Source organism: Lasioglossum baleicum, chromosome 12, assembly GCF_051020765.1.
Source record: "Lasioglossum baleicum chromosome 12, iyLasBale1, whole genome shotgun sequence".
Taxonomy (NCBI): Eukaryota; Metazoa; Arthropoda; class Insecta; order Hymenoptera; family Halictidae; genus Lasioglossum; species Lasioglossum baleicum.
Window position 1 is genome coordinate 2,525,162 of NC_134940.1, and position 15,684 is coordinate 2,540,845.

Here is a 15,684-nt window from a genome sequence, read left to right on the forward strand (position 1 = left end):
AGACCTTTCTATTAACGACTATACTGAAAATGTCGTGTTCTAATGCCGTGAAAATTTCAACCGAAAGTGGCGAACGGTGAATGAGTAGAGAACTTTCTCGGAGGGTGACAAACTTCACGAAACAAGTCACGCAAATCGATGATGTCAGACCATCGGTATAGCGACAGCCGAATCCCACGCATCCGTGCCCCGGACATTAAATTCCTGCGGCGAACGATGCAGAAGTTATCCTTGGTAGCCGTTATCCTTCGGATCGTCCGCCTGAGCGACGAACGCGATTTTAGGGTGACGCGTGTCTGCCATTCATGCGCTCTAACCTTGGGAAGAATTGGTCCTGAGAAACTGGCATCGAGGCTGGTGGGTTGAAACGCGAAGCAATTTTATTTTGGAACGAGATAAACGACGCGACACCGGGAAATTCTTCGAATAATAAAAACTACTTGATTGTATTCGTCAATTCTGTTACGCTTCTCTTAGAAAGAAACCTTTCGAACTCGTTTCTCTTCTATTCTTGTAATCTAAAGTGCGTCTCAAAAGGAACCATAAGCTAAAATAATTTCAGTACTCAATGAAATACCCGTTATCTTTGCACAATACATCGAACTTTATGGATTACTTAAACACGAGTCACGAAAATAAACTGTAATGCCGAGAATGTAGAAACAGGTCAAACGAGACCAGAAGAAACCGTCCGCGTAATTTCCCGTTTTATTTTTACTATTTCTGCCGTTAACCGCTGATCGTGGATACGGGATATTTAATTGTTCGATTTACAGGTTTACACAGAAGCCACCAATGTTGTATCATCTTTCCGCGACAAACAAATTGCACAGTCGCGCTGCAATTTGTTCGACGTAATTGTAGGTTCGCCGGATAATTTTCTGTAATTTGTTTTCAAGAGGAAACCTTGGGTTCGTTTGAATTAATTACTTTCCCAACGCCACGTTGCCCTGGATTATACACGATAAACGCCAATGCAGATTAATATATGTACATATATTAATCGAAAACAAAATAAGTCCTCGGTGCCGCAATTTTTTTTCTCCCCCCCCCCCCCGCCCCGGTTGCAATCGCCCTAATTTCCTGCCTTGTAATTCGAGCAGCTCTTAGAGGAGACAGCCCGAGTGTAATTATGACAAATTGATCGTAAACGCATCAGTCCTGATTATCCCGGCCGGCTCGGCGCCGCGGCGGCCCCGTAGGACTCGGTTTCGAGGAATGTTCAACACGGCGCGGCGTACCTACTACTGGATTACTTTCCAGTGATTAGAGTGGAGTAATATGCATGCTCCGTTTCTGGATCAGATTGCATTAATTGATTCGCCACTGCATTGCGAAAAAACACACAACGATATTTCTATTAGATTGAGTAATAAGTCCGTGCGCGTTTCTTTACAACAACGTTGTTATAATATAATATTACTCCTGCATAAAGCGTATCTAATCAATGACGCTTGCGCCATTCTGTTCTATCGTCGTCTCCCATCTGCCTGGTAACTGATAAGGTATAGTTTGTTCATAAAATTGTTGTGTTTGTATTAAAAATTTCCTATCTGTGGACCCACGTTCCGGAGAACGTTAACTCTGTTGGAGGAAAATGGCTGCCGGCTGAAGGGAAACGGTATCGGGGGTGAATTATCCGAAACACGAGGATGAAAAAAAAACCCGCAGATAGAAAAAATCAGCAGAAAAGAATATTCCGAAGATCGATCTAAAAAGCCGGCGGAAATACGCGGATACGCGCATACGAAATTCGCCCTCGAAAAGTGAAGAAGAATCGAAACCGGTGGTGCACGGTGGTAGGCGGCCGAGAGCAATATGGCGGCCAGTGGTTGGTGGTGTCGGGGGTGCGCGCGCTCGCGCCTCATCGTGGTCCAGGGTCGTGCGCGCCCGCTTTCTCCGTTTTATGGACCAATCGCATCGCGCCTAGAGGAGAAAATCAATAGGCGTAAAGGCATGGATGACGTCAGTCTGCAACCCGACGATCGACCGATGCGACGCGGGCGCGGGCGGCGCCTGCCAATTTCTACGGAGCAATCAATAAGTAAAGATATCCACGATGTCGGCAAATAGGGCCTACGGAGTCTTCGTTTCTTCGCACATTCGATCACGGCCGAAAATGGTTTCTCGCCCCGGAACCAAACGGTCCAATCTTTGGATCGAAAACTAAAACAATCTTCGAAATGATCTTCCAAGACTCATCTGATCTTGGTGCCCCCGAATCGAGGGACCTTGGGCCAGAGTTGACTCACTGTGTTCACGGTTCTTTGCAGACCTATGCGTCTATCGGCCACTAGATAATGCAGAAACTACTAAATAATATTTCAATCGAAGAGTTCAATATTTAAAAGATTATTCTGCGTCATATTGCTGTGACATGAACATAGTCTATTCGATTCTTTCGGAATTGTTATTTAGAAGAACGGAAACCCCTATTAAAAGGCTTTCGATAGCACACCAAAGAATACCGGTAGAAGCTCCCAGGGGCAAACGCGTATAAATCTATTAAAACGGTGATAAAATAAGAAGCGTACTTGTATCGCGTTTGCGTCGACTGTATCATGATTTGATGTTACCGAGATCCGTGATGCAAAGTAACAAAGTAACAGAACTGCAAAGTTCAACGACTATTGATCTTTGCGCGACAGTTTGTCTTTCAATTTCGTTCCTAATTTAACTATCGATAACGCGATTTTCTACAGTCCACAGTCTACAGTGCTCCGATCACGGTGGTGTTACCTAGAGACGCATGCGCGCATAAAATTTGTTTTGGGAAAAGGTGGAAATTCGCCACTATAATGGTCCTCTATGGTAGAGTAGAGGTGTATTGTCGATGACGCTGTACTACGCTTCGAAGTAGATATACGTATGGGAAATAGCAAAAAATAAATTAGATGTACTATTGAAAGAATGTGTAACTCAACAATCCCAGCATTGATAAATATTTCTTATAAATCTTTTTGTCTATATGTATGCATTAGCTTGCAAAAAATGTTTAATATTGCCTTTACCACCGAGGTAGAAATAAATGAATTGTTTCCTCGTGCTGTACCGTACCTTAGCAATATCTTATGTATACGGAATACCATTGACATATGTTGACATTTTATGGACGTCATTCTGGAAACGTGACATCGTACGCCCCGTACCATAAAAGAATAATAAAGTTTACTATACAACGGTTTATGATTTTCTAATAAATAAAATGCTGTCTCTTATAAGTTGCAATCCATTACAAAAGCGTGCGTTATCGAAGGTAGCGAGTACAATTTGAAAGTTCTAATGGTAAAGCTTCGTCGACACACGCATTAACGTTAACACACGTTAATTATTTATCGCATGTCGAAATAAATTTACTGAATATTAAAGCGCGTTAATTAGAACTCTCTTGAGGCAGATATACCTTCCAGCATACAACGTATACAGGGTGAGTCCGAAGAAACAGGACACCTAAATATCTCCGTTACTTTTCGTTGTACAAAAAAACTTCTTAGGACAAAGTTACACTGTTTGAAGTGCCACATGTAACAGTGTAAGGAAAAAATTTTCAAGGTCATTTTTTTACAAAATTTCAAGGTCATCGATATTCTTTTAAATGGAATGAGGTATTGTTTAATACGTCAATCGATGCAGCTGGACATTCGTTATAAAAAAGTACTAACCTATGTCGAAAAGTTAGTAGTTCGGGAGATATTTCAATTTAAATAACTCTAAAATACCATTACTGTCGTGTGCTAAGACGTTACACAAGTAAGTAAACTGGTTCTGTTGACTTTTTAAGCGTGATTACCTCTATATCACACAGCGCCATTCTTTACCTTTCATTCAATCCCTCGAACATTGCAAAACTCCCACTGGAACACGTTCTAAAATCGTCTCGAAGACGTCGCGTCTGATCTGGTTCGGATAGTCGAGGCTCCACTATATCGTGGATTAGGCAAACAATTATAGTACGAACTGCATCGTGTGGGATATCATTTTAGCCGGAAAAGAGCCGCCCGTGTGCCAGTGGAGGTTTCATAAATAAACAATCGAAAATAAGAAAGTTACGAACAGAATTCTGCGTTGAGAAATAAGTTTGAGACACAAACTGATCCGAATTTAGGGGCTGACATTCGTCGACAGCGTAATGTAGCAAACTTTATCGAATTCGCAAGTAAGTAAATGCTAACGTCTTAGTACGACAGTATTGGTGTTTTAGAGTTATTTAAATTGAAATATCTCCTGAACTACAAACTTTTCGACATACATAGGTTAGTACTTTTTTATAACGAATGTCCAGCTGCATCGATTGATGTATTCAAAAATACCTCATTCCATTTAACAATAAGAAAATATCGATGACCTTGAAATCTTGTAAAAAAAAATGACCTTGAAAATTTTTCCCTTACACCGTTACATGTGGCCCTTTAAACAGTGTAACTTTGTCCTAAGAAGTTTTTTTATACAACGAAAAGTAAGGAATATTTATATAAGTGTTCTGTTTCTTCGGACTCACCCTGTATATGCGTTTCGCTACAGAATTCAAAGAAGTGCTATTACTATTAATTAGCCAAAAAAGGAAAGGAAAAAGACATGGAAAAACGGTTTACGCTCGGCTGAAAGTGGTAAAACGACAGTGGACCAATCGGTGGATACTCGACGCTTAATCCGTACTCGAGTACTATAATCCGTGCATCGGTTCGCGTCGATGGCTCGTATATATCGTCCTTGTTTAAATTTCCCGAGTACTCGTTTGCATAAACGAAGCGATAGAATATGTTTCCAGGGTATTCCTACAGTCCCGTTATTCCAAGTAAATTATTTTTCATTCGAAACATTTTTCATTTCTCCGTCGCTTTAATTTTCCGACATATATACGAGAAAAAAATTCGAAATTTTTTACCGGTACAGTTTCAAGCTGTGCGCGTACTTAGATACTCGACGTTCGAACCCACAATACGTGTCCCTAACGAACTTAGGTCGGCGAGCTGGTTTAATTTACGCGAACCGCGAATCTTTTCATCGCCAGCCTTCCGCGAGGTTGCACTTGTATACTCTAATTTTCGAAACTCTTCGTGGAACTATGTGTTACAGTTACCCTGTAATGATCCACGGCTCGGGCATGTTCGTGTGAAAGTATACTAAGAGAGCGGCTTCGCGTGCTTTGCTGGGAGGAAAAAAGAATAACGAAAGAACCCTGCCACGCAGGAACGAGACGATTTGACTCGTGTCGACTGGGGCGAAAACGCCTGCCTCAATCGTAATTAACACTTCTGCGGATACACTAACGTTGCCAATCATTCAAATCGTTCTGCGGGCATCGCGTTGACAGTCATCGACTGACTGTGTTTCGTCGATACTGGCATGGCTATGTATAGCGTCAAAAACAGTCAAAAATGAATACAACTTGAATCCTTCTTCAACCTGATATACTATTCACTACACGTCATAGAATCTATTCACTCGATAGAATATTCTCATTGTCAGTGTTATCGAAACAGAAGAATTAAACGTTTCCCTTCGTAGAGTGTCCTCGAACTGTCGGATGAAGTGCAACGGAGTGCAATAACAACGAGACAACCCGGAATAGCGGAACGCGATGTTAACAATAAGATTTAAAACGTAGTATCCGAGTCTATACGCATATTTATGTATGTATAATTATGCGTTTAAGATAATGAAACAAAGAGGGAACACACAAATAATTCGTAACGCAGACTTGACGTTTGATGGCTCGCGATACGCGAGGCGAGGCGAGAATCAACCTGTATAATGGCTACGAAAATATACCGACTGGTTTCTGCGATAATAACGAACGTACTATTTTATAAAGTAACAGAAATATCTGACTCACCAGATACGTAGATAGTGACGTGAAAACAGCTGAGGTACTCCGGCCATACTGGTTCTGGTTCCGCGACGTTCCTACAGATACGGCGTGTACGCGTCGCGAGACTCGAATCTGACCGATCGATTATCAAAGCCGCGCGTCAGGCGTCTTTTTCTTCTTTCTCGGCACTCGCTTGTACAGCTTACTAAGCGTGCGGCGCTGATATCTCTTCCCTTCTTGCTGATCTTCCGAATATTTCGCGCCGCACGCAAATACGCAAAACTGATTAAAACACGCTGCACAATGGTTATCGATGCATGATAATTCGAACTGCGCGCTCAAACCTCGTCGCCGCTCGAAAACCATTCAAATTCTACTTCAACTTCACCAAGTCACTTTGACAGCTTTCTCTTTGACAGTTCATTTAACTTCAACTACGCGAAGTCACTTTGACAGTTCTTCGATATCGCGGTAGGGTAGAATTAATAGACTGCGGATCTATAGGCAAAATAGAACGTTCCAATTGTAAGGAACAGAAGGTATTTCTTCTTTTGATCATTCTAATGTAAGACAAAAATATAATGTAATAACACTCTCAAATTCGTTTGATGTATTCGCAGTTTTGTATCTAATCTATTCATTTCTGTCATAAATGCATGAAATCTGCAGTCTAATCTATATCGAATATTTTCTATAAAATACTATGCACTGCAAAAAATATGTATATGATAACGATACAATAAACTAACTTATAAACAGGTTATACTGTAGATTTCTTTCTTATTACACGATCGATGTATGTATATTTAATTAGAAACAGCATGTATACAAAAACACAAACATCTTTATAAGATGAAAGGAAAGAAAGTACAAAGTTGTCTTTTAGAAAAAACTTCGTACTACATAACAAATGTTCTCGATACTATATCGTACTCTGAAACTCGCTCGCTAGAAGTGACCGTGCTCTCTCTAACATCCCACAGCGCTCTTGAATCGGCCATTGACGTCGTTCCAGTTGACAATATCGAAAATCGCCTTTACATAACTAGGACGAACATTTTTGTATTGTAAGTAGTAGGCGTGTTCCCAAACGTCGATACCGAGCAGCGGTATCAAACCGGTTGTAGCTTGCAAGGGATCCTGGTTTGCGCATGTGGCTATCCTTAATGATTTTGATTGTTTGTCGTATCCAAGCCAACCCCAGCCAGAACCTTGAACAGCAACGGTACTTTCGGATAAGCGTTTTTTCATCTCTTCCATGCTGCAGAAATCCTTTTCGATTTGTTTAACGAGGGCAGCTGTAAATATAAAGTTGATCGTTATCTTTACCGGTTACAGAAAATAACATTATTTTATAGAGAAGAATTTATATATTTTTACCATCCGGTTTACCACCGTTGGGCGACAAATTGCACCAGAAGATCGAGTGGTTTAAATGACCACCGCCGTTGAACTTCAATGCAGGTCCTAATGCAATCTGAGCGTTAACATCACCCTTGGCCACTGCTTCCTTCATTTTCTCCTCGGCAACATTTAAATTAGTCACATAAGTTGCATGATGTTTCGAGTGATGAAGTTCCATAATTTCAGCGCATATGATTGGCTCTAGTGCCTTATAATCGTATGGCAATTCGGGAAGCGTGTGCTTGGCCCTAAATGCTTGTTTACTATAAAATAACGAATAATATTCATGCTTGTTATATATAACATTTACTTTAGAATACGCGTTACGTGTTCAATATTTCAAAAATGTTCAAAAGTATTAACTTCTTGCGTATGTAGGTACTATCTTATCTACAATATGCAAAAAGTTTATAACCAGCTGGGTTTCGATTAAAAATTTAACTCGTTTCAAATTCTTTTCATTAAAAGTATTGATAATTTAAAATGCAAACATTCGTGATTACAAGGTGCTTATCTAACATGTATATCTGTATACCAGAGGTCAAACTAAATTTGAACGGTTCCCTTTTTATTATAGGAACTATGTCGTAAAATAAATAAGACGTAGTACAAAACAAGATTTCTTTTAGAAATAACATTTTGTTAAGACTTGACAAAGTATATGTAAAGTATATATGTATATGGCACGGAAAAATCATTAATTTACGATAAAATTTGATTTCACAAATTATTTATACTAAATTTTACACAGAAATTTCAATCGAATTGTATGAATGATTGTAAGAACTACATACATATATAAATGATATATTTAATTAGCAGTAGAAATCGAATACCATATTCTTTTTCGGTGTATTTTGAAATATATATATTTAGATATCAGTTTTCTTTTATTTAATCGAACAAATATAATGAATACGAATGAAATTTTATCGTAAGTGAAAAATGTACTCGTAGTGTCAAGGGAGGAACCCATGACCCATAGACATATTTATGTATGTAGACATATAGACTGTAGGTTAGAAATTATATAATATCAACTGTACAGTGTTTAAATAAAAAACAGTATAAACTTACACAGTACTGGACACTAAAGCACGTCTCGCAGCAAACATGGTTGTAGCTTTCGTGGATAAAACTGTCTTTCAAAAAGTATAATGACGACGAGATGCGAAGTACGAAGACTTGGAACGTTGGAACGTCGATTCCACTCGTTCACCTACCTATCGCGGCTATCGCGAACCACGGCTGCTCAATGCCGGATGCCGGATCGGAATACCGGAGTGCCGGAAAATGGCTCGACTATACCAAATGCGCCAATCTTACTTATGTATTTAGCTATATATACGCGTACGTTGCAATTGCACTGTTGACGGCAACTGTGCGCTCGAAATACATTCTTTTTATTTCAACAATACTTTAATCTTAATCTTCTTTCATTCGATATACGATAATGCTTGATCAACGTATATACAATGACAATGAATGTCACAACTCGTAAACAGTTTAAAACTGACCTTCATAATTAATACTTATAATTTGAATAGTCTTTGACTAATCTGAATTGTACAGGGAGATATACTTTAAATAAATCAGTCTTTAGCACATTTAGCGGTCGATTTATACGTAATTTATATTTTAATTAAATGATCTATCAATCATATATATATATGTTTGAGTGAATTATATTTTAAAAAACTTGATATTCTCAATACGAGATATGCATATCGAAAATTATGTATCAAAATAATAACAGTTGAAAAAAAAAGACTTTTACAAGAAACGTGAAAGCGACGCATTATTTATCTAGGAATAATACAAAATAGTAGCTCTAGTATGTCAATATTTTGTACATTTGTTCATGAAAAAAGAAGATACAAGTGTGATGTTTCATCACGCACGAGGTCAATCCGCATGGTTTACTGAAATTAATAATTTCTTGTATTTCGTATAATTTACAGTTATTTAATAAATCTAACAAATAGTCCTCAATTTTCATTATACACAATTCAAAGCACATTTTATGCACGAACAACGCATACCTAGACGCGTATCTCACAATGGAAAAAACATTACATACATACAAATTATTGCGCACATTATCGTGTATAAATCTAATACGTATGTGCGTCGTCGTGTATTGAATATTATTAACATGTGTGTATTTACATAATGAAAAAGGCATAGCCTTAATTATTGTTTTTTTATCGTTATCTATATACTCTGCGATTCATTCGAAAAATCTAACAAGGGTTATTATCAGAGTTTCAACGAATTTACAATACGTTTTTTTTAAAAACATCGATGCATTTGTTTACATAATAATGAATGCATATTAGAAATTTCAATGTGATTCAATTGCAAAAAAATAGTTTCAACTATCTACCCCTTTATTCCAACGCCGTGTTATGTTATGTTATTTTATGTTATGTTGTATACATACAATTATATGTAATTGTGTGTAGCTCTCTCGATATTAACGTGACTTATAAATATTCAAATAAGAAACATATTTACAGATATATCGTGTAAAATAATACAAAAATTGTTGTCAATAGGATTTACGTATTCGCGATCCCGCATAATAATTTCCACAAGTAACCAAAGAAATATAGAACATTAGATTTAACTTGTACTGTATACCAAGTCACGCCAAGCCTGATTCGTATGTAACAAATTGTTATGCGTATAAAATCATCCTAGAAAATTGTTCATTCCGGATCGCTTTGGAGCGTCTCACCATTAGTTAGGACTAATGCATCGTCATCGGCTTCGTTATAATCGAGAGAAAGGATACTCTCCCTCCTTTTTTTCTTGTGTGTCCTTTCGTCGTCACTACCGGGAGCACTTTTATCCCTTTTGGTCCTATCCCTACCCCTTGTTGTTCTAGTTAGCACCTCTTCCCCATTAGTTTTACTGTTATTTCTATTATGACTTTTGCTCCTTAATATCCTTTTGTTATTACGATTTTCTTCTTGTTCTTCCTCCCTATCACTTAACTCCTCGTTCTCAACTTTAATTATTAAAGCGGCTGAATCACTTGAGCTTTCGTCGTTATGATCAGCCTGATTAGGCTTACGTTCTACTCGCTCTGTTCTTTCGGTACTAGAAAATTCACACTGAGGCGAACGTCCTGACGATAACGGTGGAGTCCTAGCACCTTTGCACACATCACTATCCTCTGTCGACTTGGATGTTTTCGTTTCCGAAACGGAGTTCTCCTCCGATTCCTCTTTCTTGATCGGCGGAGTATGCGGAGACAAACCGTTTGTCAAGTTATTTTCACTGGAGCTCGCCTTCAACGCTACGTTCTCTTGTTGCAACAATGTTACCGATTCACGAGCTTTGCGTAATTCCTGTTGCAAGAAATAAATTGTGCTCTGCATTCCTTCTACGTCTTCGTCCAAATCTTGCAAGAATTCGTCCAACTCTGTAGAAATAGATACAAACGAGACAATAGCGATTCATATATATACATCTCTATGTATTTATTTGTTGTATATTTTACAAATTAATCTGCCGATAATAGAAACCAAGAAAAATATTACCCGACTGTGATTTTTTCATTTCTTCGCTGAAACTTCTCTGAAGAGCGAGGTCTCCTTCTAGCTTGGCAATTCGACCGCTAGCGATCATACGACCTAATTCTTCGTTTTCTTGATATAATAGCCTGCATTTTGCCATTAATCGTTTTCCCGTGTTGCTGGAAATGTGTGCGGTACATACAAGGATTTATAAGTAAAAACTTTGTTAATTTAATTCATGTATAATCGCATACGATCAATTTTATCTACCTATCCGGTGTAAATTTCCATGCGCTAAGTTCGTTTTGAGTATCTTCTAGTTTAGCTTTGGTTGTAACAAGTTCTTGCCTTAATTTCTGAATTAAAATGTTAACAGCTGGATCTAGTAAAGCAGATCTTAATGCAGCAGCGGACGGAGCATGAGCGGCTTTCATTTCGGCGATTTGATTCTAAACATAAATTAAACATTGGTGTGAAATTTTTGGAAAACCTGAACGCTTTGTTTATCGCAGAAAAAGTAGTATGTTTACGTACAATGTATTCCTGTAATTCCTGTTCTTTAGAAGCAAGTCTCCTGACTAAGATTTTCTCTCTATGAGATGCTTCCGCGTGTTGCTGCCTGTATTTGTTTTCAGACTCTCTCAACGAAGTTAGATCACCTATAAAGCAGTATTATATTATTTTTTTCTTTTAATTGAAATCAATACTTTTTAAAGCTGTCTATGTGCTACACCGACTTGTTACGTATTTCATTTAATCAGCATTATCGTATAACAAAACTGGATTCGAATGTATACGAACAACATAAATACAACAAATACAAAATTATCCTTACAAAACCTATCAAAGAATACTTTCTACCCGAATAACGTATTTCACAATCAGAATATAGTATCTCGTAATACCAAACTTTTATATGAACAGGTTTGTCAACCTGCTTCTTATTATATAAAAAAACGATGACTACATATTTTTATTAATATTATTAAGTCGTATTCGTTTCAACAAAATTTGTTATGTATGTATTAAGAAAAATACTTTTTTCTCTATTTTTTCTCTCAAACAATCAGGGGGTTTCTTCTATGTTTGTAAAAGTGCTTAACTTTCAAAGACTAAAAAAATTACACGGTTAAAAAGAGTATTCGTTCGGACCGTGAATTTTAAAAAATTGTTTACAAGCCACCATACATATTTATGAGACACATAGAAAGCTTGAAACCTTAAAATATATATATGTATATATATATATATATATGTATGTACGTACATATATAATATAATGGTACAGAATACTCTGTACGATTCTTTTATATTTCATAATTGTATGTTTTGGTGAAATAAAGCATAGTGGTGAAAATCTACTACATACTGTTTTGCCCTAAGTGCGCAGAAACAAAATATGTTTTCATAGGTATGTGACATTGACTGCCCAACAACTGACATTTTTAATTAGCGCATACTTTGAGATTGGAGTCGTTGCATCGTGCCATTTGTGAGATTCTCTGTGCTTCCACCGAGACCAAGAGTGGTTGTTACTTTTCTTCCATGAGAATTGACAGACTACTTGTTGCAGACACAGATGTTGTCACAAGATGACCTCCCGGCCTTATTCGATCAGGTTGGTATTCGAGATTGGTACTTGGACGTCAGGGAGTTATGGTGCAGGTACAAATGCATGCATGAATTGCGTTCTTAAGGGAAATAGACAAGGGACGGACGGTCTAGGAACATAATTAAAGTTTTTCAGTTTGATCAGACATATTTAAAAATATAAGATAATAATTAAAGATATATAGATATCAGGATAAAAATTGTTAGGATCGGAGAAAGCAGCTGGAATTTCAGATGATAACTGCATCAATTAAAGGTTTTCGTACTTCACCGAGACTTAGGTTCACGCACCCCTGGCACAGTGTTTTGTAGGCCAAAGGATGATCTAGAGAGCCTCTGTTTTTACTCTCCTGAGCTGTATATTCAGAGCCAGCGAGGATGTTGTATTTCATTTCATAATCCTCGCAAAGCGGAAACTCGATATCCAATGTACACACATACACGCACGCACTGTTCTGCTTCTGGCAGTGTGGTTTACTACACTGTAGAAAGATACGCGCACACTGCACAGTCACTTACAAGATCGTGTTAAAAGTAAGCTGTGTGTGTTTATTGCGGCGAAAGAAATGATTCATTGCGAACACATTTTCAAAGAAACCCGTCGTCTCTTCTTGTCACACAATATCACTGTTTTCTTTTCGATATACACTTTTTGCTTGTACTATTCGAATCATTTTTAATATAAATGCTAGCGCAATTTACCACCGGACGACAAGATCGTGGGTTGTTTGCGTAATATTGCATTAGACTCTCTAGTATATGCGGTATACATGACCGTCGCACCACTTCTGCTCACCGATCAAATTTTCAGACACTGTACGTACCGGCGTTAATTTAATTACCCGCACTACACATCACAAATGTAGTTTTCAAAATGAATACAATGTTATTATATATCACTATCCTGCGTGTACGAAATATATTACCAAATTCAGACCTATCCAAAATACTTAGACGGATACATAAAATATTTCTACAATTGAAGTTCGCTTATCAATGTCGTGAAGAATGTTCTTAAAGATTTCACCTATTATTCTTACGCTATTTGCTTACTCAAGATTGTTTCAATCTTAAGACTTATAGAGAACTTAGTGTCATTATTATCCTAAACACTTTGCGATCAAAAACGCTTGTTTCCCTAATCTTAGCGTCCCTATAAGAGTCTTGTCTCGTACAAGAGACCGTTGTGTTCTGGCATTCGTAAATTCGCTTAAGAAATGTGGTGAGTGAGATGGTCTCACTCGTGTGATCTCAGTACCTTCCTGGGCTGCGGCCTGGGCCTCTAGACACTCCACATACAAGTCCTGTTCATGCCACTTGGCTGCTAGCTCGTCCTTTGTCATGGCATCCAATTGTTGCTGTGTTAGCTTGGTGCGTCTCGGTTGCCTGGGAGACTGGGGACTGCTAGGTTTTCCACCTACAATGCCATTTTGGGGACTTCGCGGCGAAGACGGCCCTGCCGACTTAACGTCGTTGCATTCCTCTGCCATTTTATCGGATGTTACTACAACTGCAGCTAGGGCCTTAAGAAAATTCTAAGAGCTGCTTCGTCCTCTTTAGTAGTTTAGCTGCGACGAGTGCATTGGCGATATGGCGTAGGTGCTAGCGCACATTTGTCTGAAAAGGTAATATACCATACATGTAGATAATATACTCTTAACGATACCTTTGTTGCAACAATGAAATACAATACATAATATAAAAAATATATTTTACTAAACGCCGCGAACGCATTAGAAATTCACTCAAAGTTGACATGTTAAATAATAAAAAATAGTTGTTGCAAAATGTAGGAAACTATTGCTAATCGAAGTATTACGACAAGTATTGTAGAAAAATATAGCGTACGTATTTAGGCATACATATTTTCTGAGAATTGATTTGGTTGTTGCAACACGGTAACATTTGCCATAAACTATTTAGTATAAAAGTTTTTCAGGGCGCAGGTTCGGAGTTCGGACCCGGCTTTTAGAACGTACCACGTGATTCAAGTTGGTCACGTGGCTCGTTTAATGTTTTATTGCGACATGCGGGGAATGGGAATGGGTAGTGGGTAGGGAATGTAGGATCCAGTTATCTATAGTCGAAAGGAACATTGACGCCATTATGTCGACATGTCTGCCACGAAAGAAAATTTCGCGGTATAACACTGAAATTAATGTTCGTTCCATTTGAAACACCATTAAAACCATTCGAGTATAGGAATTACTTATGAAACTTGAAAATCTATTCGGAAAATACATCTATGTTTGTAGAAATATCCAGATGTCCGATCTTCTAATATACATAGATCATATATATTTACATATGTAGTAGTCGTTGCACACTGTCGATGTACTATTATGTTTATTTCACGTACCTGATCAAGTGACACGCCTATCATTCCACTGAAAAATGTTTGTATCCAATGTTCGTTATACCGTGAACCGATGAAACGCGACACCGTATATGCGTATGCATACATAGGAGGTACACACATATGTACACAAACGTAATTTTGTAGTCTCTTGCGAGCAAGCAAAAACCTCAGTTAGCAAGTGTGTTACGATCGATCAATCGGTGAAGCGTACAAACATGTAGAATCCGTCCCGATATCCCCCGCATTCCAACTGCAATATTAATACGCGCACATCAAACACATATCGCACAGTTCCGAAAACGTATACCACTATAACCAAACACAGTAATGTAACTAATCACGAACAATGATTACCACCGACCTGAAGAACCAGAGTGGCTTAGTGGCTACAGAAACGAATATCAGCGCATGCTCCAATCACGATTCTCCTACTACACTGTACTATTTAGACGCTAAATACACGCTACACAGTAGTACACAGTGCTGCTCAGCTGCTGACATAGAAATCTACCGAATAAATCTTCTGAATAATGAATAAACCAGAATAAACAGAGAGTACAACCGAGAATGCAACACAGTATAGTCAAAACCAACGCTGCAACAAACAAATTATTTTTTCGCCCATTTTTCCTACTAAACCCATCCAAAGCACTACATACGCGCGGCGCGATGTGTACCTGTGTGTACCTTGGTGTACTTCGACGCCTCCGCGTATTTCAAATACCAAATCACGCCGGACTTTTATTTTACACCGAATAGATCGTTGCGAACTTCTAATAACTGGTCTATATAGAACCACCGACGAGATATAAGAATAGACCTATCATCCAATGTATTTTGGCGGCCATCTTTTCCAGGGCCACTTGTCCCTTTTTTCTTGTCACTTCCTGTATTACCAACTCGGTTTTTGGAACCACAGACAAGGTCTCGTGACGAGATGGCGCTGTTACCGGCCTGACTTGCTCTGTCGGTAA

The 15,684-nt window shown here is 38.3% G+C and overlaps 3 protein-coding genes across 7 annotated transcripts in view; all 3 read right to left on the reverse strand.

Annotated features, from left to right (window-relative positions):
• Nucleotides 1-5,994, reverse strand: part of Unc-104 (kinesin family member unc-104) — a 37,132-nt gene extending 31,138 nt beyond the window's left edge. The window contains exon 1 of the mRNA XM_076435828.1: nt 5,837-5,994. The gene's annotated coding sequence lies outside the window, so the exon portion shown is untranslated. The remainder of the gene's footprint in view (nt 1-5,836) is intronic.
• A 590-nt stretch (nt 5,995-6,584) lies between these two features.
• Sod2 (superoxide dismutase 2) lies at nt 6,585-8,437 on the reverse strand. The gene is made up of 3 exons (XM_076435881.1): nt 8,294-8,437; nt 7,193-7,479; nt 6,585-7,110 (listed from the first exon to the last, which is right to left on the reverse strand). Exons 1-3 carry the CDS (start codon nt 8,329-8,331, stop codon nt 6,782-6,784), a joined length of 654 nt encoding a protein of 217 aa, XP_076291996.1. The 5' UTR covers nt 8,332-8,437; the 3' UTR covers nt 6,585-6,781.
• Nucleotides 8,294-15,572, reverse strand: Fl(2)d (Pre-mRNA-splicing regulator female-lethal(2)D). Of its 5 annotated transcripts, none has more exons than XM_076435870.1 (7): nt 15,388-15,572; nt 14,711-14,960; nt 13,610-13,968; nt 11,275-11,399; nt 11,011-11,189; nt 10,765-10,919; nt 8,294-10,646 (listed from the first exon to the last, which is right to left on the reverse strand). In XM_076435870.1, exons 3-7 carry the CDS (start codon nt 13,839-13,841, stop codon nt 9,928-9,930), a joined length of 1,410 nt encoding a protein of 469 aa, XP_076291985.1. In that variant the 5' UTR covers nt 13,842-13,968; nt 14,711-14,960; nt 15,388-15,572; the 3' UTR covers nt 8,294-9,927. The 5 variants fall into 5 exon arrangements, with proteins under 5 accessions (XP_076291985.1, XP_076291983.1, XP_076291984.1 ...); XM_076435868.1 differs by having other exon boundaries at nt 14,711-15,305; XM_076435869.1 differs by lacking the exon at nt 15,388-15,572 and adding an exon at nt 15,072-15,368.
• Between the last annotated feature and the right edge of the window lie 112 nt (nt 15,573-15,684).

Bases quoted from the DNA above. Each gene is read 5' to 3' on its own strand.
- Sod2 (XM_076435881.1), bottom strand. From the start codon at position 8,331: ATGTTTGCTGCGAGACGTGCTTTAGTGTCCAGTACTGT. The intron at 7,480-8,293 runs GTAAGTTTATAC...GTTATTTTATAG, and splicing joins GCTTTAGTGTCCAGTACTGT to TAAACAAGCATTTAGGGCCA. The intron at 7,111-7,192 runs GTAAAAATATAT...TTATATTTACAG, and splicing joins CAACGGTGGTAAACCGGATG to CTGCCCTCGTTAAACAAATC.